This window comes from Ambystoma mexicanum, chromosome 11, assembly GCF_040938575.1.
Source record: "Ambystoma mexicanum isolate Mex_15411 chromosome 11, UKY_AmexF1_1, whole genome shotgun sequence".
In the NCBI taxonomy this organism is placed as follows: Eukaryota; Metazoa; Chordata; class Amphibia; order Caudata; family Ambystomatidae; genus Ambystoma; species Ambystoma mexicanum.
In genome coordinates this window covers 1,326,683,879-1,326,710,140 of record NC_090934.1, presented here as the reverse complement: position 1 = coordinate 1,326,710,140, position 26,262 = coordinate 1,326,683,879, and the positions used below count along the sequence as shown (strand labels likewise).

The following is a 26,262-nucleotide window of genomic DNA, read 5'->3' as shown; positions in this document are numbered from 1 at the left end:
AAATCTACGCTATCATTACGATTTAAAAATGTGCACTTTTTATTCTGCTCACATCCTTGGTGTTTGGAATGTCCCTCCTCTGAAGAAAGCCTTCCAGATGTTTTGGATGTATTTGTGCTTATCGTGCTGGCCTGCCAAAGAACATGCAAAATATCAAAACTACTGCTGTTAGTCCTGGAGTGTGAGCTCAGCCTTTTATCTTCCAGAGGTACTTGAAAGATGCGTTTAATCCGGCAAGTATTATGATGTGAATGTGTGTTAAAAGGTCATTTAAAGGACAGCCTTCTTTTAATATTACTCCTTCACTCATAATGAGGGCCTTCAAAGATTATGCTGCACATCTCACACATGCTAAGACTTAGTTATACAATGTCATCCGTTTACAGACAAATCTGAACGTTACGGGCAAATAACAGCTTGTAAACAGGAGGCTGGGATAAAATGTGGTCAAGTGTCTAAACTGTTCATTACAGAATCTAGAGACATGTGTTCTGATCCTGGCCCCTCAGCTAAACCAAAGTGTGTACATTACTTCATCTGAAAGGGTGTTCGTTTTCTTAGCTGAAAAAAAGGAAGTGTTTACAACGTGTCTGAATCCTGGTGAATCCTGGTGTTAATGAGAATATTAAACAAAAACCCAGAGATGTATAGCAGTGAAACAAATGTGTCCAATGTCACCGTGCACGGAAAACCTTTTCTAACCACTCTACTAGTTTGTATTGTTTTCCTTTTAAGTTGCATGCAGCTTTTCCAAACTGATGTGGTAAACCGTGAAGGGTTTCACATCTTCCAAAAAGCAATGCTATGCCTGTTTCTCTTTGTGACTGGTTCTTCAGGGTACCCTGGTCTAGTAAATAGAAATGCTAGAATTGGCTCTGGATTTCCAATCTTGCGAAAACATGCTGGCCAAATGGTGTGTTCTTGGGCAATCACATCGTCTCTCAATATCTTCCTTCTTTTTTTGTGCCCACAAACTAGGAGAGTTTAGAAAACAGCCTAGCCACAAGAATGAAGGACAATACAATAAGTAGACATTTGCATTAATATTATGGGACAGAATGAGGATGTGTGCAAACAAATATTTCTGAAAGTGATGGCTTACCTATCTATATAAGCAAGCCATATTTTTCAGAAACATGCATATATAATGATGAAGTCCCTAGCCCAGCATAAGCCGTATTGTGGAAAAGGGGCTAGCTAGGTGGCCGGGAGCTACCACCTGCAGATAAAAATATCATGAGCGTATTGACAGCATCAAAGCGAGCCAACAATAAACTGACCAGATAAAGTGCACTCAGTGAATGGGAATAAAACTTACTGTGCGGCTGCAAAATGAATGCAGCATTTAAATCACACATGATGCAACATTAATCTGATCACCGGTACAGTCCAAGTAAGGCTGCAAACATTCACAGAGGGCACACCATCAAATACCTGCCAGATGGCGCATTGGCACACTGTCATGACGCACGCTCCATGGAAGCTATGGAGCCGATGGAAGGCCTGATTCCGTTCCTCCACCAGCGGTCTAGTCTCCCACGTCCTGCACGTTACCGTCATGACGCATATAAATAGGCGTCACTCGCGGAAATCGATGCGTTGCAACCTTGCTTTCCTCGCCAGGTTTTGTACGCTAGTGCTCCTCTTTGACTCCCCTTGTTTTTTCCCGCTTGTGCCTTTGATCTCTCATGGTGATTCCTCCACTCTTCTGTTCCTCCCGCTTTGTAGTCCTTGATCCTTCTACCACTCTAGTGCTCTTTCCTAACTTGTTGTACATACAACTACGATTTTATGCTCCTTGCCACCGTAGCCTTCTGCAGACCTCTTCCTCGTTCCTCGGCTAAGGTCTCCATCACTAGCTCGACTCAAGCAGTGTCTTCTGGGAATAGAAGTCCTCTCTTCTACATCAACGGAAGCCTTCAGCCTAGTTATTCATATTCGTAGTGCTACTACATCCAAGCACACCAGGGTTTTTCAGCCACGCTTTTCCCTGGAATTGGGGGCGGACGCCCTGAGGGTCCCTTCTGCCTTGCTGTTGAACAGCGGGCAGGGTGGCTTCCAGTGGAGCTCGTCCCAAACTCAACAGGAAAGGACTGGACCTTTGGAGAGAAAGGAGAGCCATAGACACCGACAGTTCCTCAGAAGAACTGAGTACAGGTGAGGAGAAGGAGGAGGGAACCAAGGAGGGTATTTGTCAAGCAACTCCTACTTCAACGCATGACAGTTTGCAACGCCTAAGGATGGCTAGCTTAGAGCAGTATCAAGAATTGGTCAATGCCATACAGGGGATAACTGCGGAGCTCCAAACCATGAGGGTAGAAAATACCGCCCTTAAGGCTGACAATGCCGCTCTGAGACAACAAATGATTCTGAGAGAAGAAGTTCGGGGTGATCTCCCACCTATGCCCTTACCTTGTGGGAAGTATGAAGGGAACCCCAAGAAGATTAAGGAATTCCTCGATGCCTGTAGAGTATACTACACTTTTTGCCCAAAGATGTATGAATCCGACAAAGCAAAGGTAGGCTTCCTCGTCTCAAACCTTGGGGGTAACGCTCTAGCATGGGCTACCCCTTTAGTTACAGAAACTGATCCTGTGCTGAATGATTACAATGCCTTTGTACTACAATTCAGAGAACGCTTTGAAAGGACCGAGACTTTGTACGCGTCCTACGAAAACATACTAGACCTCAAACAAGGTCTTGTTGATGTACAAACCTATGCCTCGAACTTCCAGAGGATAGCATTGGAGACTGGATGGCCTGACTCAGTTAAGCAGACTCTCTTTAGGAGAAGACTACATGAAGACTTGAAGGATGAACTCTCTCGAGTATCAAGACCCTCCTCCTTCCAAGAACTGGTCGCTCTGACCCTCCAGATGGAATTTCGAATTTCCGAGAGACGAGCAGAAAGAAGGAAGACCAGATCCAATCCGCCTTTTACACCATCCTCATACACACCTGCTGCTCCAGACAGATCTCTTTCCCAGACTGAAGAGCCCATGCAAATAGGGGCAGCAAGGGGTCCCCTCAGCACAGCAGAAATAAAGAGACGAAAAGACCTACACTTGTGCATGTATTGCGGTTCTGAGAAGCACCTTCTAAGAGATTGTCCGGAAGTACCTCCCCGAAGATCGGGAAACGACAGACCCCGACCCTGAGCAGGGACACGGAAGGGGCTTCTCTTGCTAATCCCTGTGTTACAAATCCACCTATACCATGTACTCCCTCAAACCAACTTATGGTCCTAAAGATCGTCCTGGAATGGACCTCTACCCAAACAGTTGAGTGTCTGGCAATGCTTGACTGTGGTGCAGCTGGGAACTTCATGGACGACCAATGGGCCAGTAGATACGCCATTCCTAGGAGAGAAAAGCCTCAACCCATACCGGTAGAAGGAGTGGATGGAACCCCCTTGTCTTCCGGTCTTATCCGACAAGAAACTACAGAAGTCATGGTTAAGATGAAGACTCACCATGAAACCGTGATATTCGATCTGATTAAGGCTGCCCACTTCCCCGTGATACTCGGGATACCCTGGTTAAGAAAACACAATCCGAGAATCGACTGGGTAACTAACATTATAGAGTTCAGGTCAGACCTGTGTATGCAATCCTGTTTGAAGGAGGAAGGGCAACATTCACATCAGGGTGACACAGTGCCAGCGAGGAGTATTAACTCCATTCCTGTAGCCTATCAAGAATTTACCGACATATTTGCAGACACTCTTCCTAGACCTCTTCCTCCACATCGAGCCGAGGATTGTAAGATCGACCTTATACCTAATGCGGTGGTTCCATTTGGGAGAATGTATCCCTTATCCCTCCCGGAGAAGGAAGCATTAAGAGACTACCTAGCCAGCAATTTACAGAATGGCTTGATACAAGAATCTACCTCCTCGGCTGGAGCTTCTCTGTTCTTTATACCAAAGAGGGGAACCAAGGAACTCAGACCTTGTATTGACTTCAGGGGCCTGAATAGTCAAACCATCCGAGATCGATACCCGATGCCTCTGAACAAGGAGATCATGGAAGCAGTACAAGGGGCAAAATGGTTCACCAAACTAGACCTCAGAGGGGCTTATCATCTCCTTCGAATCAAACAAGGGGACGAATGGAAGACCGCCTTTCGTACTCCTTTAGGCCATTTCGAGTACAAGGTAATGCCCTTTGGTTTGGTTAACGCGCCAGCCCATTTCCAAAGATTTATGGATAAGGTCTTCTGTGATCTTCTGTTCAAGTCCACTGTAGTTTACTTGGATGACATCTTAGTTTACTCTCACACTTTTGAACAACATCGTCTCCACGTAAGAGAAGTGCTCAAGAGACTTCGAGACCACCACCTATTAGTCAAACCAGAGAAATGTCTTTTTGAAGTTTCTACAGTTTCATATCTGGGCTTTATTCTGTCAGAGAACCGCATTGAGATGGACCCTAACAAGACTACATCTATTAACGATTGGCCTGTTCCCAACTCAGTCAAGGACATCCAGAGGTTCTTGGGGCTGACAAATTTCTATCGAAAATTCATCACAGGCTTTTCCAACATAGTCCTACCTATCACAGCTTTGCTGAAGAAAGGGGTGAAGTTCCGTTGGACGCCAGAAGCAGATTACGCTTTTCATCAGCTCAAACAAGCATTTACCTCTGAACCTATCCTCAGGCAGCCTGATCAGTCTCAACCCTTTATCGTAGAAGCTGACGCCTCACAAGGGGCTATTGGAGCAGCTCTGCTACAAAGGAAGGAAGATCAACTCGAACATCCCATTGCCTATTATTCCAGAACACTCACCTCCAGTGAAAGAAACTATTCGGTGATCGAAAAGGAACTGTTAGCAATAAAACAGGCTTGTGAGGAATGGCGCCATTTGTTGCAAGGAGCGAAATACCCGTTTCAGGTACGAACAGACCACAGGAACCTAAGTATTCTCCAACAGATGGAATGCAAGAATTCTCGTCATGCTCGTTGGGCTTATTACTTCTCCCAATTTGATTTCATACTCACATACCTACCGGGTAAAGACAATCACTTAGCTGATGCACTCTCCCGCAGCCATCAAGAAGGATCAGGGAATCACCCCGAACAGGAATGGCTGCTCAATGGGAAGAGATTCATAGGAACTGTAAATAAATATTTACAACAGGTTCTGCAAGCCCAGAAAACCACTTCTCTTCCAAGAGACCCCTCTCTATCCTACAAAGGAGAATACCTGTTTAAAGATGACTTGCTTTATCTACCCACCCAAGAACTCCAGAACCAAGCTCTTTCGTGGTGCCATGATCTGCCCATGGCTGGTCACAAGGGCCGTACTGCTACACTGGAACTATTGAAGAGGAATTTCTGGTGGCCAAAGATGAATAAGGATGTTGTGGAATACGTCTCTTCCTGTCCAGTCTGTGCTCAAAGCAAACACAGTTCGGCTAAACCATTGGGGCTGCTACAACAAGATGAACCACCTGCTGGACCTTGGCAACATATATCTATGGATTTTATCGTTGAGTTACCCAGATCGGGAGGATGTTCTGCCATCATGGTAGTGGTAGACTCCTTCAGTAAGCTGGCTCATTTCATTCCTCTTAAAGGCACTCCTTCTGCCACTACAACAGCAGACGTGTTCTTAAAGGAGATAGTTCGTCTCCATGGTCTACCTTCCTCAATTGTGTCTGATAGAGGAACCCAGTTCACCTCCAAGTTCTGGACAACCTTGTGTAAACAGTTGCAGATTCAGAGAGCGTTGTCTTCTGGCTTTCACCCAGAAACAAATGGACAGACCGAACACCTCAACGCGACACTAGAACAGTACCTAAGATGTTACTGCAACCAGACTCAGGATAACTGGTATCATCTCTTATCGGTTGCAGAATTCTCGTATAACAACACCAAACATACTGCAATAGGAATGAGTCCTTTCAAATGTACATATGGGTACGAACCCAAACACATCCCATTTTCTACTATTCAACCCACTAATGTCCCTACTATAGACCTACTACTGGACACTCTGAAACAAACTCATAGGTCTGCTCAAGAAACCCTGTTAGCCAGTCGTCAGACTTACAAGAGATGGGCTGACAAAAACAGAAGACCTAATCCTGATTGGAAGAAAGGAAGCAAGGTATGGTTATCCACTAAATACCTTCCCCGGAGAGTCCACTCAGGTAAATTCACTCCGAGATATATTGGACCATTTTCCATAAAACAACAGATCAATCCTGTGGCCTTTCGCCTAAACCTCCCACACTCTCTTCGAAGAATACATCCAGTATTCCATACCTCGCTTCTTAAGGAATATAAACCTGATCCTTTTTTGAGAACTTCCAGAAGAAAGATACCCAGTGTGGATGATGACACCAAAGAGTATGAGGTTTCACGCATCTTGGACTCTCGTTACAAACACGGAGTCCTACAATACCTCATACTGTGGAAAGGGTACCCTTGGACAGAAAGATCTTGGGAACCAGCCAAAAATCTACATGCCTCCAGACTCCTACGCATATTCCACAGACACCACCCGGGCAAGCCTGGAGGAAGGCCTTGGCGAAGGGGTTATACTGTCATGACGCGCGCTCCATGGAAGCTATGGAGCCGATGGAAGGGCTGATTCCGTTCCTCCACTAGCGGTCTAGTCTCCCACGTCCTGCACGTTACCGTCATGACGCATATAAATAGGCGTCACTCGCGGTAATCGATGCGTTGCAACCTTGCTTTCCTCGCCAGGTTTTGTACGCTAGTGCTCCTCTCTGACTCCCCTTGTTTTTTCCCGCTTGTGCCTTTGATCTCTCATGGTGATTCCTCCACTCTTCTGTTCCTCCCGCTTTGTAGTCCTTGATCCTTCTACCACTCTAGTGCTCTTTCCTAACTTGTTGTACATACAACTACGATTGTATGCTCCTTGCCACCGCAGCCTTCTGCAGACCTCTTCCTCGTTCCTCGGCTAAGGTCTCCATCACTAGCTCGACTCCAGCAGTGTCTTCTGGGAATAGAAGTCCTCTCTTCTACATCAACGGAAGCCTTCAGCCTAGTTATTCATATTCGTAGTGCTACTACATCCAAGCACACCAGGGTTTTTCAGCCACGCTTTTCCCTGGAATTGGGGGCGGACGCCCTGAGGGTCCCTTCTGCCTTGCTGTTGAACAGCGGGCAGGGTGGCTTCCAGTGGAGCTCGTCCCAAACTCAACAGGAAAGGACTGGACCTTTGGAGAGAAAGGAGAGCCATAGACACCGACAGTTCCTCAGAAGAACTGAGTACAGGTGAGGAGAAGGAGGAGGGAACCAAGGAGGGTATTTGTCAAGCAACTCCTACTTCAACGCATGACACACACATGATGATGAAGACAAAAGCGGCCTATCTGCTAGAGCTGAATGATGGGACTATCGTGGCCATTTTTGAGTATCCATGGCCCTGTAGAGGCTATGGGGCTGGTCCTGTCTGCCCATCAGCAGTGGTACACGGCAACACATGATTCCAGAAGCAGGAGTGGCATAGCAAAATGTGCACCCCAGAGTGTTTAATTTTTGTAATTTATGTTTAATGTAAGGGTTGCAAGGGATACCACAGGAGTTGCAGCTGCGACCCCTAGCATCCCCAAATGAAGTCCCTGGCTTTGTACCCTCGTACCGAGGACTTATGTAGGTATCAGGGTCAGAGGGGTCATTGTTCTGATACCCTTATTGACTCCCAATTGACTGGGGCTGGGCCTCCTCTGGCACTCATTCTGCTTATCAGCTGGAAGAGTATTTTAGCCCCCTCATTTCCAGGTCCCAAGGAGGGGTAGTTTTCACCTCTGCCACCTTTGCAGCAACAGGTGTGTTAGATGGTTTTGTGGTTTTAGGGTTGTTTTTATTGTCAGTGGGTTTCTGAGCCTCATATATCCTGGTGCCAGTGTCCTGCACCTGCGGAATTGGGTAATTATATATTTGAAAAGAGCATGTAAGTGTGTGATCACTAATTCCTTGCTATTCATATTCACCCGCCTGCAAGTCTGCGCAAATGCACGTTTTAATTCTTGTGCAAACGCCCTAGGTGCCTGATCTTCCCCACATTATAATTTATATGCAGTCTTGCAGGGCTCGTGTGGGTTCCTGTGTGTCGATTTTTTTTTTCAAAATAGCCACCTTATTTTTACCATTTATAATGATCCTGGTCTTCCAGTCCTGCAAAGAAACTACATACTCTAAGGGAAACGTCAAGTTCACAAACTCCATGCATTTGATTTAATTTCAAATGATTACCTCATTTCTTCATAAAGTTCCAGATGTTCCCACACCAAATACTTGGCGTTCTTGTGGTATGGGGTCATGAAGCTCTTTATGGCCTTAATTTGACTGAATGGGTCTTTAACAAAACCCGTTCTCGGTTTTGTATTTCTTTTTTGCCTCTGAACCCGAGTCCATTCACCCTTGGAATTAGTGCAGCTATTGGCACTCCAGTTCCTGTCTCCTACACGCCGCTATCTTTATGAGATTGGGAATACCTTGCAGAAACATGGGATCTAGACTCCTCTTTTCACCTGTGCCGCTGCGAGCTCCAAGGTTTACTTTCCCTGTCATCACCTTTTGGCACAGGATAGAATACAGTCTCTTCTTCAGACCATTGCCAATAGGTACTCCTTCCAGGTAGTTTTTAAAATGCCCTTCCTAGGCTGAAGCTTTTGCCTTTCTCTTTCATCTAAGTGGGCTAGGTGGTCTCTTTGTAAAATGATTTTCTGCAAGTCTTTTTCTTTTTGTCATAAGCATTTTCAGGTTCAGAAGTACCCACAAGACTAATTTTGGTCTCCAATGACACATTGGTCTGGCCACCTGTTTGGTAGGGGTGACTATCCATCTATGTTGATAATGACTGGCCTTCCTGAACAGGTTGGCTAGGAATAGGCGAGCCCACCTGCCTCACGTTTCCCTGTTCTCTATAAGCAGTATGCATGAGGTCAGTTCCAGTTTGTGCTTGGGAGTTTGTAGGGAAATGGCATGAGATCCTTGATGTGAAGGGCATATCTCCTTAGTCATTGGGCCCTATCCCATACCCAGGCTGGTCAGGGTGTCTTAATGCAATGCCTGTTTATATTTTCTAATTTCATTTTTTTAATTTCTCACACGTGTTTCTCTCTGTCATAATTCGCTGCTTATGTTCAGAGAGTTGAACTTTTAAATGGCTTCAAGCACTCTGCTGTGAGCAGCTGTTTGGTCCCTCACTGTCTGACCCTCTTCCTGAAGGAATTCTTGTGTTATGCGCGCATTCTCCCATTGCTTTTAATTTAAAATAACAAGTTCTCACTCTTGAGCGTCCATAGGATGCACTGCCTCCACCAGGTCAGCTTCTGCTTGCAAAAAAGGCTCCCTAAAATCTGTATTTTCTTCCTGATTCTAGTCAGTTCCTGAGAACCAGACTGACCCTTTTCCACATCCATTTTCAATGGATTCACTTTTTGTAAAAGCACACTGTTATCCCATTTTAAGAAGTATTTTTCCTTAATCAATTGCATTTTCTGTTGTTTCAGTACATTTCAATCTTGGTGCATCTGATCAAATTCATTTTATGAGTCAATACTTTTTATAATTAACTGACTGTTTTAATATTTAAGCTCTTTTATGGATTGTTTGGAGTCTGCAATTTCATCCAACCATACTCTATTGTGAATAGGCTGGTCATTCAATTGGTGTTGAAAGTGGCTCTGTGCTGACCTGTAGGTAGGTTTTGAAGTTGCTCATTGAGGTTTTTTAAGTTTTAATTCAAGAATTTGTCTCTGTTGTGATTAATCTTCTAGCTGCATGAGTGATTTCTGGGTAGGAGACTAGCACCTTTATTTTGCAATCACTCTTGTAATAATTACAAATGAAAATATAACTGAGCCGCTTGCTAAACTATTTGAATTTGTTCCTCACAAATATGTCTGGTCATATAAAAGTCTGTTAGGGCTTTTTGTAACATCCCACCTTTAAGCCAAATGTCAGTGCCTACTGATGTTATTTCTTGTACCATTCTACGTTGCCAGCCTCCAGCCCCCTGCTCATGCCAGTCTCCCCGAATGAACAGCTTTGCTAGAAGATGTTTTCTGGCCTCTTCCATTTCAATGGCACTCATTTTAAAAGTGGCTTTTTGCAACCTTATAAACTCTCTACACAAGAACAAAAACCCTGAACCTTATTCCTGCTAGATTTCAACAGTCAATACCAGTCAGATTACTTTTGCATTATTCTGTACAATCGTATTCCTCTGTACGACGTTGCATTAGATTGAATAACTTGTTAACAATGCACTTGTCATGAATCAAAAATAGAAACCTCGATCCCGGCCCGAGCTCCCATATATGTGCGGTATATTTATATAGCAACAATTCATTGCAGAGAGCGTCCCTACCGCAACCAAAGCACCACACCCATAGCCCGGTGTGTAGAAAGAATATATATTTATTAATAAATATGAAAAGTCAACATTGTACAAAATCACAAGTCACGCCACCAAACTCTGTGGCATGAAACAAAGCTTGAATACAAATAAGTAGAACACCATACGTTTTTGTGGGTTAACTAAAAATCACAGGACCTATGGCACAATCACATATACAGTTAACATTTCAGGTCAAATAAACACTTTAACTACTTTTGGGTCGCTCACAAAATCCCTTAATGTCAAACATTAAGCAGCACCTTTAAGCATGACAAGATCATACGCTTGGCTGTATACTCTTCAGGGGTTTTTAACTAACATGCAAAATGTTTCTCGTAGTTAAAAAATAATTTCACATGTGCAGAGCTCTTTATTTGGCTCTCCCTGCGCACTTGACAAATGCTAGGTGTTTGGGCACAACAAACGTTTAAGAACCAAACACTTTTTATATAGATGGAACCCTTTTCCTTCACCACTATGCAATGAAGAATCTCTCTTCTACCAGGAGTCACTTTCACATTCTACAGGGTATGCTTTTAAATTGGGGCTTCACTCTATTTAACTTGTCAAGACACTTTTCTGCTGTAACACAAACCCAGATATTAAGTTTACTAAGGAAACTCCTCTGCTTTAAGGCAGGGTCTGGTGAATGGGGAACAATAGGGAATTTCATTTTTGTATGCGCCCCTCCACTTTAGGGAATTTTGGAGTTGGCCAGAATAAGGTCACTTATTTTAAATGACTATACCTTTAATCAGTGCTTTTGAGGTCCCAGCTTCCTGTCCTGCAGGAATTGAAGATGAAGGAATTAACCCCACCCCAAACGTCCGTTCAGAGGAGATTTGCAACACCCTCCTGACTTGACAGCTCATGGGGGAAAGGGGAATTGGATAACAAAACAAATGGCCAGATCTCTGCTCTGCACACTGCTTCTTCACTCAGCTCTGGAATTCTCATGGCTCTACACTTTCTGGCAGAATCTACAAGTAACCATTACAGGTTACATTTACTGCAGTTCTTTCCTGGTCTTCACTTTTCCCCCCGACCCTTGTACTATTGCTTCCCTTTCAAATTACCCGATTGCCTACCTTTCCCTCAAAACATTCTCAAATTACTTTTTTGTCTTCATGTTCCTAGTCTCCTTATAGTTTGTCTGATGTTGATTGTTCTTTATTTTTGCTCACTCTCTTGATAATGTTCCATAAACTGTTTCAGTCTAATTTCACTGTTTCCTTTTGTTGTCTGTAGTTTTTTACCAATTCTCACTGTCTTCAATTGTATCTTGACTTTCTGTTCTCTTTTCTTCCTGTTGTTCTAGTTTTACTTCCTTTTTAAATTTTCAAACAAGTAATCCTAAAGCTAAACTATCTCCAAAAATAAACATAGCGATCTGTGCAGCTTCCGTGCTTTGTTCTACATTGTGAGGCAAGCGCTCATAATAATGCTGTCTTTAGTGACAACCGCTCCCAATAATGCTGCCTCCTGCTCCACTGCGACTCAGGATTCAATCTTTTACTCTTCACTGGTCGCGTACTGACCCTCGCTGCCTCTGCTAAACGCTTGCAGTGCTCAGGGTTGCTGCAGCCTTTACTAGGTCGCGTCAGGGGTATCTAGGCAACGCAAAGCTTTCTTCAGAACGCAACGCTTCATTAAAGTGCACTCACGCCACAAGATTCCTTTCCTCAAAACCTGGGCTTTTTGCGGTGACTTCTCTGACAGAAAAAGAGTTAAATATGAAACTATTCTGTTTAACTTGCTTGTTTGCATTTGGCGATATGGCAAAAACTTTTTTTGTTTTTTCTTAAAAGGAACGTTATTGAATAAAACATTGTCCACTGTCTCTTGAAACAACGATCAACGAAACTACAGTACATTAAAATGCTAACTTAAAAAACGGCATGGTTTCCTTCGATTAACATTTTACTCTGCTCAGTCATTGAAAATTTACATTTTCACTTGGCTTTATTCCTCTTACCACTGGTTTTCTGTATTCAAAATCAGGGGCTTAAGTTGCTTTGACCTCTCTGTCTGGATCTGATCTGCTGATGAAAGGCAGTTTAGGGCCTTGGTGAGGGTTCTAAGTTGAGTCACAGCTGCCCTTCCTCAAATCATTCTTGAGTTGAAGCTTCACCATCTTGGAATGGGGTAATCTCATTCCACTATAATGTCTTTTTAAGGAAGTTAACAAATAACTTTTCAGACAACTCTGAACTCTACAACCCCACTGGAGTTTAATGAATCCGATTCAGCCCACCCCTGCCTCTCTGCCTAGACCGGACACACTTGACAGTGCTAGGAGAGAGATCACAGGTTTCGAACTCCCCCGAGGTCACCCTGTGTTCTTTGACTATATAGGAGTAAATTGAATTATTATTTAGCAAAAATGCAAAAGATCTACTTGGTCTGCCCATCCAATTAATAAGGGGAAGGTATTAAATCAAACAGATCCTCACAAGGCTTAGTTCTTGTGATGCTGGAAATGCCTCGGAGGGACAGGGCCTCCGTATCCTTGTCCTTTACTGCCTTTTATCATGTGTTCTGTCGTGTTTTCCATGCAGGAGTTCATGTGGGACTCCTGGCGGTGCAGCTCTCTCTTTTGGTTTGGTGTACAGACCCATGGGATACCCTTATGGCACCCATGGGTGGGGGTCCAACCCTGTACCCCTAGTGTATGTTTTTGGGCACCTGATGTGTGTGGCCCACAGAGCAGCGCATGGGCTGGTGGCAGCTCCATGCTGAATTTGACAGGTGCTCTGAGTATCCTCCATTTTGGGATACCCAGGCCCTGCCATTGGAATCAGTTGATTCCTGATATGAAACAAGATGGCCCCTGTGGCCTCTTCCTTTCTATTGCATGTTACCTTGTTTTCCCAAAGTGCTAGGAAGCCCCGATTCTGTCCCTTCCCCCTGACTGGCTGTTGGGTGGAAGTTCCATATATGGTGTTGTTATGAAGCCCAGGCCAGACTGGCTGGAGCCTTCCCAGTGACTGTATATTGTGGGTACACCCTGTGGGTGGGACCTAGGTGAATGGAATGTGTGACGAAAACGCACTCTATGTTGTGGATGTCTAGTATCTGGTGTTTGACACAATGACTGAGACAGCTCTCCCCGAAACTGGTATGAATGCAGTGTGGATTGTTGAATGGCTGGGTACTTGTCCCAATAGACATAAATTGTTGTGAGTGTCTGGAGAGAAGTGAATGGCCTCAATGCACTATGCACCGGATTGGATGCTTCCTGCACTGAATGCCCTTCTGACCGATTGGTTGTCTGAGTGTGACCCAGCAGAATGAATGGGAGATCAACTAGTATATCTCAGGGCCTCTCACTGCTTGAATTCATGTTCAGAAGCTGAAGAGAAACTGGAGTTGAAACTGAAGCTTAACCTTGAATCCCTGCTGGAAGAGAAGTCTGGATGCTGCTCTACTTCATCAATCTGAAAGCTGCTGTGTCTCCAAGGACTGACCCAGAGAGGACCTGCTAAGGCGCCCTCTTCCCGAGCTACAAGGGACCATCATGCACCAGCTCATCTTTGCCAAAGCTCCCTGGTAGACAGACCTATGACAGGCTGCTGACTGGAGACGGGGACCGCCGCGGAATCACAAGGAAAAGCACTCGGACACTATTGTCCATCACCGTCGCCGACCGGAGCCGCCGCGCTCCCTTTGCCTAAATAACATTTGATCCAAGGACGCACTTGTCTGCACCGTCGATTGCTTTGTCCCGCCGGAGAAAGTCGAGTCTGCGACGCGCTGAGGAGCATCCGCCGGTGGGTTTCCCGCCACCTAAAGACCACAGAGACGCTGATGACTCGACGCCCTTGCTGGGCCACAGTTCTTCAAACTCATTGCGTTCCTGAACTATCGCCACCGAGGTGCCCCGCACGCCTCTTCCTCAGAGGACGTCAGCGCTCTGTCGTTGCCGAACACTGCTAGGAACGAAGCTGCCACCACCCTGTCGTCATTCAAACCCTTTTCCTCGTGGGATCTCAACGATCCGTGGCTCCTGCTTTAAGGGGAGCCGCTCAAGAAGGATCCGTCGACGACCCGATGTCGAACTCTGCTATTCCAGGTACGTTGGGGTTGTAGACCTATTTTAGAAGGAAATAAGACTCATAGAACAATATATGGACTGGGCTTGTGATATATCTTATCTTTTTTTACAGGTTGCCCAGGTGGGGGGCTCTCCACACAGAACTGTGTTTAACGGTAGAGGCCAGTATCCTGCCAATTGTTCTAAGCAACTGCTTTCCTCCTATGTGTGTTGTTGGTTACCTTTATTAAGTGATTTGTGTGACAGTTGATGCACTTTAATGGAATCTAATAATAATAGTGGTACCACTTAGAACTGTATATATTTGCCATGGTAGATTTACTGAGCGCAAAGTGAGTTATTGTGATAGTGTACATAACCTTGAACTTAATTATATAAAGACTGTGTTTTAACTAATACAGTGTGTGGACATTCCCTTTTGGGGGCTTGGGGACTACACTGTACTTAAGAACGAGCCTGCATTACCTCCTGAGAAGCTAGGCCTTGATTGCTCGACCAGCGCTACCCTATAGAGAATCTTGGCGGGGGTCCTCTGTGCCTCTCCTCTGCCATATAGAGAGCAGGGGTACAGACACCCCTCTCCAGTCTTTACAGTTATGTTGAACAAGTGTACTTATATTGAACAGCTCTGGGTTTTGTGCTCAGGAAAAGTCACTTGGTTAGACGGTCTCTCCAGGTTCAGTCATGGAGAACTCCAGAGTCCATTCCTTTATTTGCCTCTCCTGGTCCCCTCCAGATTGTAGTCTTCCTCCTGGTCTAATCCACTTCCTAGGCAGTGTTGGTTCTCCAGCAAATTTTCCAGCAGTTTCCACTCAGATGATTTTCGACAGCTCCCTTCAAAGTTAATAGCCGGGCCATGGGTCCGCTTATCTTATCTGAACAGAGGAAGACAACTCCACCCAATCTCTCATTGATCATTCTCTGGTAGATGTCAGTTGTCAGTGAGATCCTGGACCTCGACAAGAATCAAATTTTAATTCAATGTATCTTTAAGTTTTCATCTCTGTAATCTGGGCCTCATGTTTTCACAGTGGTCATCTGTCAATCTCATAAAACTATAGTCTGGCACAAGCGCCTCCCCTTTCCTGGCTCTGTAAGCATCAAAGAGATTTTAAGGATCGAGCAATATGCAATGCTTGACCTTTTGGCTTGCTGTGGAAAAATCACTGAGCTCTGCACAGCTCTTTGTTCGGTTCTGATGAACAGCAAATAAATAATGCTTTTATATTCTGACTTTTCTACATGGCACTTGCACCAATGTCTTGAAATACAGCATATATATTTTTTTCATCTTCATTCTCGCAGTTTCTTTTTAAAACAGCATTGACAAGCCACCAGTTTCCTTAATCTGTGCCTTTACATTTACTTCTGGCAACTTGAGTTTCATTTCCCATATGTTGCTTTACGTCTAGGCTGCAGAATGTGTCAATTTCTATTTTACCATGGCAACTTTCTTGTTTTGAAATATGGCTTTCATTTCTTTTTATAATGTAGTGAAAGATAGGCCTCTTGTTTTGGGGCTTTGTCTTTCTAATACAGGGCCCATTTTGTGTTTGTCCTCTTTGTAAACAGAATTTTGATGTGTGGCAATTGAGAATGAAATGCTGCCCTTTTCTTTTGATTGTTGCTTCTTGCCGTACATATTTCTGCACATTTTGGGCCTTACATAGCTTGGTCTGTTTATCGATCTTGGGTTTGTATTTACCCCAAATTGCCTTTTGGAGTGTTGAAACTACACCACCAAGTGTATGGTTCCCTTAACTTTCCTGGTCTTTATCAGCACCCTGTGCTACACTCTTGGAGTCTTAAAACTACGTATCCCTATAGGCAACTAGTCATTGGTCCTCTTATCTGTGCTTGTGTTACTCCTTTGCAGTGTTTTAGCCAGAAGTACCACAGTACAATTCTCCCTTGCATCTCTTCGCTTTTCATGATCTCAACCTCTCCCTCCTCAACTCTCTTGAAATCACTCTCAGCTCTGGGGCCTTTGTTTACCACCCCTCCCTGGCTTCTCATTTGGGACCCTGTCTGTCCGATACCTCCTCTGTACTCGTCTTCCTCCAGCAATGGCTTCTGTCCTGCATCCCCAGCTCTTTGCAATTATCCTCAATGCATTTTCGTCCACTAGCTCTGGTTTAGTTCTTCGCTTCACCTACTTCGGTCTCTGTCCCTAAAGGTATTCCTGGTCTGGATAGTCTTGTTGAACCGCTTTCAATAAGCAGCATGTCAGACCTTTGGTTTCTTTCGCACTTGAACAGTACTGGTTGCCCTCAGCTTATCAAGTCCACTACACTCTCCCCTCCATGTACTGCTGACATTCCTCTCCACAGCTCTCTGCTGTGGATCCTCTTGATCAATGGGTCTCCCTCCCTGCTTTTCCTCTTCCCAGCTTCTATTTCTTAGCTTCATGACCCTTCCTATGGGGGTCATGCAATCATAAACATAAAAGAAGTATTTGTTTCATCTCGCCTATCGAGTGGTCATTGACCACTCGATAGTGAAGATGCACACTTCACAGAAAAGGTCATAAGAACTCCTCTCTCACAAACCAGGAATGAGAGTGAGTGTACACTTCTGGCAAACACATGACAGAGAGATGTACTAACTAATAAGTCATCTTAACCAGATACATGGGGTTCGCTCTACTATACCTTTTGACGAAAGAACCACAAAACCACAAACAAACAAGTTGCAACAGTGAGTCCTCCCAAGTGCTGTGCCCAGGATACATACACAGCACACGATAAGAGGACCTTCTCTCAAAAGACTCTTTCAAAACTCTTTGTTAAAAAGATATTTTTTTTTAAACTGATTTCCTCTTCATGTTGAAAATGTTTTTTTACCTTTTGTTTTGCTAGCTATAGAATTCAAATAAAGGCATATGATAATTCATTTAACTAGCAAACAATATATGCCTCTTCCCATTACGGCATTTACCTTTTAGTTCAGACACAGTAGTCTGGAGATAGAACAGTGATAGGGCAAGCTTCCACTCCGCCCGCTCATCCCCTGACAGACGGAGCAACCAACGTAGCATCCAGCGAAGGTTGGTTCAAGGGCAAGATTAGGGGAACAAATGTAAGTGTATGTACAATAGCAGAATCAACTTACCTGTGTGTTTTTTGGTGTGAAAACATTCTGTCCTTCATCCCCAGCTCTCTTCAGTTATCCTCAATGCATTTTCGTCCACTAGCTCTGAATTAGTTCTTCGCTTCCCCTACTTCGGTCTCTGTGCCTAAAGGTATTCCTGGTCTGGATAGTCTTGTTGAACTGCTTTAATAAGTCAGACTTTTGGTTTCTTTCGCACTTGAGCAGTACTGGTTTCCCTCAGCTTATCAGGTCCACTACACTCTCCCCTCCATGTACTGCTGACGGTCCTCTCCACAGCTCTCTGCTGTGCATCCTCTTGATCAACGGGTCTCCCTCCCTGCTTTTCTCTTCCCAGCTTCTATTTCTTAGCTTCGTGGCCCTGCCTACGGGGGTCATGCGATCATAAACATAAAAGAAGTATTTGTTTCATCTCGCCTATCGAGTGGTCATTGGGGCTTCTTCATCACATGTATCTGGCTATTGTGAGACAGGCATGGTATCAAGAGATGACACAGACAACAGTTGTAAAATTCAATATCAAAATCTGTATTTAGGATCAGGATGGTATAACGCTTAACTTGCCCTATAACTTTGGTAGGAATTTCCCTTCCTAGAGAAAACTAAGGGAAGTCTGTGTCTGTAAGTCCAAATCAAAAATCTGTCTGTGTCAAAACCTATGCTTGCCCTCACATCTAGAAATAAACATGGTGTGCGCCTCTTCTTAGACTACAGAATAGTGTTCAAAAGTAAAGTCTCTGCTGTTTTCAGTGCAAGTTATTTAACAAGTTCAATACAGTTTCAAATGCTGCTTATCATACCAATGTTCTGGCAAGTCTTGAGGTTCCCTTCCCCAAGTTCAATCTAGCATAGTTCACACAAAAGGGGGGGTCTTTAGGTTCCATTCCCCAAGACAGCGTTTATCAGTTCTTTAAGTTAGCAGATTGCACTGTAGTACTCATATGACTTGCATTTGCTTAATTCTCGCTGTAAGGAAATAATAGGTCCACTTGACCTGCCTTTTAGCTTGATGTAGCATCTAATTTCCACTCCTCTGTGGTTCCTTCAAAAATTCTCTTGCTTGTCACCATTTAGGTCTCCCTGGTCTAGGTGCAGTTGTCCAACCACACGGTCCATCGATCACGGGTCACACAACCCTGTGCTTCTCCTTGACTCGATTTGAAATATCTGTGAACTTCACAGTGGGGAAATCCCAGGTGTAGGCACAGTTGTCAGACCACATGGTCCACCCATCACAGGTCGTGCAACCATAAATTCCCCTTGGCCTTGTTTAACTCCTTCAAAGCCTTTTGTGCTTCATTCTTCTGGCTTTCCACACTTATATTCTCTTTAATTGCTGCAACACTCTTGTACATCAGTCTTTTGCTTTCCCCATTAACTTACCAGTCTTCTCCACATTGGTTTATCAACCTATTTGCTTTTGTTCTGTTCACAGTGCCTCTTTCGCCCAGTCTGACATTCCTTGTCAGTTTATTTTCCAATGTTCGTACAGTATTTTATATGCCTTGGTTTAAATTCAAACAGTACTTTCCATTCCATTTGGCATTCAATATTGCATATTTTCATTCAAACAGTACTTCTAATTCAGTTCAGTATTCAATATTGCTCATATTTACTCAGTTTCGTGAACCGCTACTTGCCTGCGGTTCCCTGGGAGCGCTCTATTGTTTCCGTGTCCGCTGACCCTCACTGGCTCTTCGTGTCTCCACTGCGGCAGTTCCTGCTGCTTCCGCTCACCTTCTGACTTGACTGACTTGACTCTGCTTCCTCGTCAGGCACTTCTCTGCACATGCCAGTGATCAGAACGGTTGTAGCTTGCAGCCGTTCCGGGTTTCAGTTGTTCGGCAGCTCCAGCTGTCGTCCTTCAATTTCACAGGCTTCCAGTCCTGCACCAACCACGCAACTCGCTCGCTCTGGATCCTGCAGACCCTCTGGGATCGTTGCCAATCTCCCGACTGGTCTCGCTCCACCAAGGCAGCTCTCTCTCCGCACATTGATTTGGTCTCCACCTTTTATAAACCAGAGCCTTGTTACGAGGCCTCAGGTGTGTGTGTTGTTGGCTGGTATTGCCTGGCCATAAGAAACCCAATCACTGGGACATGTCTGGCCTTCAGTAGTGGATGCCTGCATACCCCTTTTCTTCGTCCCAGTACTAGAGTGGTGTTTCACTAGTACAAAATACCCCAGCAGTTCCCTTTAAAGTATGAAGAGTATCTGCGATTGGATTGTTCCTTGGTGGAACAGAAGTATAAGGCAGGGATTCAGGAGATTTTGATTGGTATGCATCAGTTATAAAGAAGATCGATTTTCAAAGGTACCATACATGCAAGTGACCAGCATATGTAACAGAGCCCTAATAGACAAACCCAATGTTCAAAGTAGGATTTGGTACATTTTTAAATATGCAGGTGCATTTTTTCTATGCATGCAATATCTATGTTGTTTATCTTATTAATAAAACTCCTTTGTTCTTTATAAGTGAGATGCAACCCATCCCCCCCATTGAAAGTCTGGGGAGGTTGTGTAAAGTGGACATCTTGACTCTTTGGCTCAGCCATAGGTCCTGTTTCTTTATTAATGGCCATTACAAGTTTGAGGGTAATTTCTGAGGAATTACTGCCATACTCGATTACCATTAACACCACCTATAATGAAGTGAAATCCACCCAATTAGAAGTGGCAGAATGGATGTGTTAATCACCGTTTTGTTTTGAGTCTATAGAAGTACATGGGGATTTTGGAGGAATTAAAGCAGGAAGCAATTTTGACCATATTAATTCCTGCATTTTTGGATGTAAATTAGAGAAGGCTCAAGCTGTGTACTTCACTTTACCTCCACTCCTGGAATTTGGCAGTGCTGAAACAGTGCCAGCAATCCGCTACTACCAAAAGAAGCAGTGGTAACTGATCCGCTATCAGTTTTTTACTGCACCGCCAAACTCATAATGAGGGCCAGTGTCGCCTACACTCCACTTTTAGGTGTGGTAAAAAGCTTCCCCTTGTGTATCGTCTGACATTTTTTCCCCAATTGAACAGGTGTTCAATCTGCTGCTGAAACCAACCATTCCTTTCTCCTAATCCACTATTCCTTACCGCTACCCTACGTAGGAGTCACACACTGTCTATGGTGGCTGGCATTCTACGTCTGCTGCAGATGTGTGCTACCACCAACAGAAACATGCCCTGGTGCTACTTGCATTGTCTGGGGTGTATGGGAGATGATACAATGCAAATTTGACCTTCTATAAGACCAATGTGCACCACCCAGGTGGCTGTTTCTAATAATGCCCTACACTGCTATGCACACAGTTCTTACATGTGTGTTATTGAGAAAAAAACTTTGATTTATTTTGTAAAATTAAGTGTCAGAGTAGGTTATAGAATAGTACAATGCCTTATCAGGTACAGTTGTGTATCAAGGACTACCTGCTTCATCTGGAAACACCTCACAAATCTATATTATAGTTTCATGTGCTTTAAAATACTAGAGCGGGGGGAGGGGATTTTTAGTAAGTCCTTGTTGCTTGTCTCATTTTGGAAAAATGCCTAACAGCCAGGTTTCATTTGTGTAACCAGTCAAATTTATTTGGTGCAGACATGTAATTTTTTAAATATTTGTCTAATTTCCATTTCTGTTAGAAAAGATGTCCGAATTTACACAGCAACTTCTTGGAAGCTTTGAAATAGAAGACGTGAAAAACAGGTATAATGAAACATAGATTCATTTGTTTTACTTTGTTGGCCTTTACTGTCTACCTGATGTCTCCCAATATCCCTGGCAATCTAGCGTTCTGTCTCACGCTTTTTGGCACTGAATGCATTGAGGCTGGAGGTTTTGAGCTCCCACCCGCCCCTGAGGTTGTGGGGGTTTGGGAGACTACCCTCCAGGGATGCCAACCTGAGGACCATTGATTCCAGAGGCTGAGGAGGGGCCAAGAATACTAGTCAACGACATTTTGTGTAATCTGGACTGAGAAACATTAACATGTAAGGGTGACATTCCTACCTGCTGTCACATACTGTTACCTCAATCAAGGCAAGGGTGTGAGGTACAAAGTAACAATCGATATCTAAAACGGAAAACCACCAATTGTTCTAACTTACTGTATGTTTAGATGTTTTTATGAGAATGCAAATTGTATTAACATCTTCCACGTTAATAAGACACAATGCTGTGCCAAATACTAAGGGCAAATGTCTTCAATGGATTTCTTTTCTCCTGCAGATTCCTCATCTGATTGATATTCCCTCCAGTTTTGCTGCTTCGGAAAAATCTTTGATAGGGGCGTAGTGTACCTCAAACCGGCCGTCGACTGTGGATCCGCCTTGCTCAGCGTCTGGTCATCGGCTCTGGACATGACGTCAGGCGTCGTATAAGTAGCACGTCAAGACGCTGATGACCAAGATGTCAACCCAATGTTCCTGGGCTCAGGTGGGGTTGACTATTTTGACAACCAGGGTAGGCGTCTACAACTGGCTCAAGGCCTCCAAGATGCCAGTAGTCTGGACACTTTGCATAACCTAGAGTTTCAGCAGTGCCAGCCATATCTTCCCAATTTAACTAGATACAGGGCTCTGATAGAAAGGGTTGTTGACACCCTGGGATTGCACTCAACAGTGGCACCCCTCCTCCCCCAAGCTTATTTTATTTATTTATTTATTTATTTATTTATTTATTTGTAGGGCGCCAAAGCCTGCAGGCATCAGGTGCACAAACACAGACACAAGAAACAGCAACAAAAAAAGACGGGACAGGTGACCAGCATGGGCACAAGGAACAGAAGCGGGGTAGGTTCTATTTCTATTGAGAGGCATGACAGTAGAGATCGCTAGTTGAAGACGATAGTTTTCATTCTCCGGCGAAAGGGATTGAATTCCTTTACCAGCCTGCCTAGACAACTGGAGAAAGTGAATTTAGGGATGTTGACTAGTGCCAGAACAGAGGACACCAATTCTTTAATATAGACTGGGACAGTACCATATAAATTCCAACCAGGAAGCCACAGGGAGCCAATGGAGATCTCGCCGGCTATCAGAAATATGATCTCTTATAGTTTTCTTCTTCATAATGCTAAGTGCATCATTTTGAAGAGCCTGGAGGGCATTACTGTTTTTATTGTTGGTCCCAATTAATAATGTATTGCCATAGTCCAATCTGTCAGAACCGCACACGCCACCGAGGAGCAGCTAGATGCTGACAGAAATGGATGCAGGTTTCCGTTTCTCAGCAGCCTAAGGTAGTAAGAGCCATTTTTTACTGTCTGGTTGATATGAGCGTCTGCACTTGAGATAGAAGCCCAGAGTTTTAACACTCTGTGAGACCGGGACTGGACAGCCGTAAATGGAGAATGATCGGTAGCTGAGGTCTAATTTTGCTCGAGCATGCTTGGTGTCAAAAACAAGCAGCTCTGTCTTATCCCTATTTGGAGACATCCAGTTGTTGCTCATCCAGGTCTCAACACGAAAATCTATGGTCTGAAGAAGGACGGCATCTTTGGCCTAGTTCCCTGATCACTCAAGAACTAGCTGGGTGTCATCAGCATAGTTTGAGAAGTACACTCCAAGCTCATCCAACAGGTAACAGAAAGATTTAATATAAAGGTTGAAAAGTAGTGGGGACATGCATGTTCCCTGAGGGACCCCACAAGAAATGGGGAAGAGGGAGAAGTGGCCTCACCCCAACATACTCGAGCGGTACGATTCTGGAGAAATGATCTCATCCATAGAATTGAGTCAGAAGTGCTGCAACCATGTTTCTCGAAGGCAAGCAGAAGTTGATCATGATCAAGAAGATCAAAAGCCGCTGACAAATCCAGCAGAACCAGCATACCAGAGCTGTCATGATCACTGCTTCCAAGGAGTCAGGAACAGCCCAACGTCCTTGGAAGCAGGCCCCTAACCGTCATCTTAGGCACCAGCCGGTCCCCACTGGGACCTTTTGGACCTTGTCCTGGCGCCGGTGGCACCAGGCTCATCAAAGCCTTCGGTCCCGGCACTGGAAGCGCCGGGCTCATAATATGTATGAAGATGATTGGGTGGACTTACCTGCAGCAGACCATGCTGCTTACTTACCAGCCACATAGGAATCCTCTGTGAACAGGAACTACTTTCTTACCTGGGTGGGGCAAGCTCCACTCCCTGGATACAACACGGGAACTCTTCTGGAACTGGAACTCTTTTCTTACCTAGGCGGGGCCGTGGAGGAAGACGCCTCATCACTCCAAGGCTATTTAAACCACACCCGATTGAACAAACGTGCTTCGCGTTATTCTGCATCTGCAGCAGAACGCTCACCGAGTCTGTTCCAGCCTTTCTTCCTTCCGATCCTGAACCTGCAAGAACAATACTTACCACTCCTGAATCCAGTATTCAGCAGCACCTGCAAAGACAAGAAACAACAGGTTAGCACGGCAACCTTTACATGCAGCGCTTTCCTCACCTGATCCATTGGCAGCGAACATTTCTTCACGCTGCACCTCCGCCTGTGAAGACAAAAGCATTGTTATTACTTACCGGCACTCCGCGAAATTCCGGATTTCTTCAACGCTGCAACCCAGCATCTGAAAGACAAAGGAAGAGACATTAGACAGGTATTTACTCACGTCCATCGCGCTCGCCACAATAGAACGGCTGCAAATACTCTGGCGTTTTCCAGCATCTCTTCAGCACGAACTCACAGCTGCAAGGGAAAAGAGACAGTTAGAGCGCTTGCATTTACTTACGCATTTCCAAGCGCTTCATTCCAAGGCTCTGGCTCCAACTTCGGCTCTCTTCACACCATCTCCTATCTCAAGAGCCCTGCAAGACACATAGGAAAAAGCATATATACAGAGTCCTGTTCTATATTAACGTGCCCACGCACCTAAAGACTATAAGGACTAAAAAGGTGTCCGGAAACTCACCGCTTGTGCAGTTAACGACGGTAGCGATCCTCTGATGTCAAGAGGCCTATGTTTCACCAGTGAAGGAACTGGCAACGGCACCCTGCACCAGACGCAGATGGAGAGTCCAGCATTCACCTATCTAAGGTGAGCACGTTGACCTGGGGGCTCTACGGAGAAGCTAGGAAGAGAGAGAGAGAGAGGGACATTCAACAACCCAGATCATTAACCCCCATATTCTTTCACCTGCAGAAATCTCACTCTTCGAGTTCGACACACAGTGCGAAGAGGTTCGGCCCCAGAAGCAAATCGAGTCCTGCACATCACTTTTCGGGTCACAGACACCTTCCTGCCACAACCAGCGCCTCCGTGGGAATCAGGTGAGCGTTACAAGAGCAACCTCCATCTGAGATTTTCAACATGTGCGTCTGCAGATCTAAAATAGCGGCCTCGTTACTGTGGAGGTGTCTAAAGCCAGACTGTCTTGGATGCAGGATGTTAGTCTTCTCAACAAAGGCTTGTAGTTGTTTAGTAGTGCATTTATCAAGCACCTTGAGGAGAAAATAACAGTTGGAGATGGGGCACAGGTTACCAGGGACGCTTGGGTCCAGTCCTGGTTTTTTAACCAGATGGGTGATAGTGGCTTTCTTTATGGAGTTGGGGACTTGATTGTTGGCAAAAGAAGGTGCAAAGATACCCTTGTAGTGCAAGAAGAAGTTAGGCGGAATGGTGCTCTCTGGACATTGAGATGGGCGCCTGGTAGAAAGGTTAGCCATCATGTCGGCAAGAGAGACCAGAGCAAAGCAAAACATATGCTCTAATTTTTGAATTAGAGGAACAGGAGGAGAACAGAGAGGTAGATGTTTATCAGCCAAAAGTTTGGCTCTGACTTCATCTGATTTTATGACGTTACCGATATTCTAGAGGACGGTCTTGCCATTGAACCTAACATGCCTCTAAAGCAGGCCATTGCGGGTCCTTTTCTACGGCAAACTCCATGCTCCATTCATCCCATCAGCTCCACCATTTCTGGGCCAGCTAGACCCCTCTTACCTCTCCTCTCACCCTTCCCAGAGGGACTTGTCATGCAGGCGGCTACAGTCTCTTCTAGACCTGCATCTTCTACTTCTACTCTGCCTCCAGAGAGAGAAACAAAAAAAGTAAATGCCTTGGTAAAGAAGGCATTCACCTCAGGTAGGATGGCCCTCAAAGCTACGAATGTGGCAGGCAGCTTTGCCAAATACGCCTTTGGCTTATGGACAGTAGTGGAAAACGCTGCCCAGTATGTTCCGGATGGTGAGATGCACAAGGGCTTCCTGCAGCTAGTGGAGGATGGGAAGGAGGTGGCCAAGCAATTGCTGCAAACAGACCTGGACATCGCCGACTGTGTAGGCCGATCTATGACTTCAGCCATAACATTGAGAAGGCAGGCCTACCTGAAAACCTCTGGTTTTTCACCCAACGTCCAAGTGAAACCTTTGGACATGCCCTTCAAGGGCGAGTTTCTTTTCAGCTGGCTGATCCGAGGGAAGTCTGTAGTGCAAGTCTTTTCCCATCTGAAGGACACCTCTTTGCTGCATCACTAGCTGGCCTTCTCCCAAAAACTTAAAGAAGTTCCACATGACACCAGTCCAACAGCTCCAGTTCATCGGAGCAGTCCTAGATACCTGGGTGGGGAAGGCTTTCCGTCTCGAGGAGAGAGCAGTTAGCTTGACACAGATGGTGGACTTATTCTGGAACAATGCCACTCTACCAGCGGCTTCCTACCTCCGCCTTCTAGGCCTCATGGCTTCCTGCATTTTTCTAGTGCCAGAGGCCAGGTTGCGCATGAGATCACT

General features: G+C 44.9%; 1 protein-coding gene across 3 annotated transcripts in view; it reads left to right on the top strand.

Moving 5' to 3' along the window:
• The window catches only part of MYO5C (myosin VC), a 1,282,854-nt gene that overhangs the window by 870,656 nt on the left and 385,936 nt on the right, over nt 1-26,262 (top strand). For all 3 annotated transcript variants that reach the window (XM_069624842.1, XM_069624843.1, XM_069624844.1), the window contains one exon: nt 21,183-21,246. In XM_069624842.1, the coding sequence (XP_069480943.1) occupies nt 21,183-21,246 (64 nt within the window). The remainder of the gene's footprint in view (nt 1-21,182; nt 21,247-26,262) is intronic.